At 58.1% G+C, this 1154-nt stretch overlaps 1 protein-coding gene across 1 annotated transcript; it reads right to left on the minus strand.

Moving 5' to 3' along the window:
* Positions 1-8: 8 nt before the first annotated feature.
* Positions 9-1149, minus strand: LOC132009364 (mucin-5AC-like; the record flags this gene model as incomplete). Its single annotated transcript, XM_059387593.1, has 1 exon — positions 9-1149. A coding segment is annotated over one exon (1141 nt), but the record flags the coding sequence as incomplete, so codon positions are not given.
* Positions 1150-1154: the final 5 nt, after the last annotated feature.

A 1154-nucleotide genomic window follows, 5' to 3' on the forward strand; every position in this document is an offset into this window, starting at 1 on the left:
GCCCTTGCTGAGGTCGCACTGCACCACCTGGCCCAGCTTCTCGATGCTGACCTCGGGGTGGCTCTCGGCCCGGCACTCCAGCTGCGAGATGTATTCAGGCCGGCGGCAGATTTTCTCTCCCCTTCTCATGATGTTGCTGAAGCTTTCCACGTCTCCTCCGTGGGGTCCCGGGGACGGGAAGTCCACGTCGAACCACTTGGTCCACGTGCACCTTGGCTGGCAGGTGACAGTCACAGGAGGGGAGTGGGTTGCTTCAGGTGTGTAGAAGGGAGTGGTGCTGGCTGTAGGAGCAGACGTTGTGCCAGTTGGTGACACGGAGGTTGGGATGGTCTGTGACACAGTGGTTGCACTGGTTGTTGGCATTGAGGTTGGGCTGCTTCCTGGCACGGTGGTTGAGCTTGTTTCTGGCACTGATGTTGGGCTGGTTGTTGGCACAGAGGTTGAGCTGGTCTCTGGCACCGAAGTTGGGCTGGTTGTTGGCACAGAGGTTGAGCTGGTCTCTGGCACTGAGGTTAGGCTGGTTGTTGGCACAGAGGTTGAACTGGTCTCTGGCACTGATGTTGAGCTGGTTGTTGGCACAGAGGTTGAACTGGTTTCTGACACAGGTCTTGGGCTGGTTATTGGCACAGGGGTTGAGCTAGTCTCTGGCACTGTGGTTGGGCTGGTTGTTGGCACAGAGGTTGAACTAGTCTCTGGCACAGATCTTGGGCTAGTTGTTGGCTTAGAGGTTGAGCTGATCTCTGGCACTGAGGTTGGGCTGGTTGTTGGCACAGAGGTTGAGCTGGTCTCTGGCACTGATGTTGGGCTGGTTGCTGGCACAGGGGTTGAGCTGGTCTCTGGCACAGATCTTGGGCTGGTTGTTGGCACAGGGGTTGAGCTGGTCTCTGGCACTGAGGTTGGTCTTGTTGTTGGCACAGAGGTTGAGTGGGAAGTCACCAGGTGGACAGTGGTCTCAGTTAGGCTGGTGGGGCTCATACTTGGCCTGTGAGGGACTGTGACAGTTTTGTGCGTCGTGCAGTGCTCTGGGGGCTCACAGCACAACACCCGGACTTCATAGTTGAGGCACATCCCGACATTGCCTGCCTGGTCCCGGTTCCGGCACACCAGGCCCTTGCTGAGGTCGCACTGCACCACCTGGCCCAGCTTCTCGATGC

The sequence above is a fragment of the Mustela nigripes genome, unplaced genomic scaffold (genome assembly GCF_022355385.1).
Source record: "Mustela nigripes isolate SB6536 unplaced genomic scaffold, MUSNIG.SB6536 HiC_scaffold_17189, whole genome shotgun sequence".
Lineage (NCBI taxonomy): Eukaryota > Metazoa > Chordata > Mammalia > Carnivora > Mustelidae > Mustela > Mustela nigripes.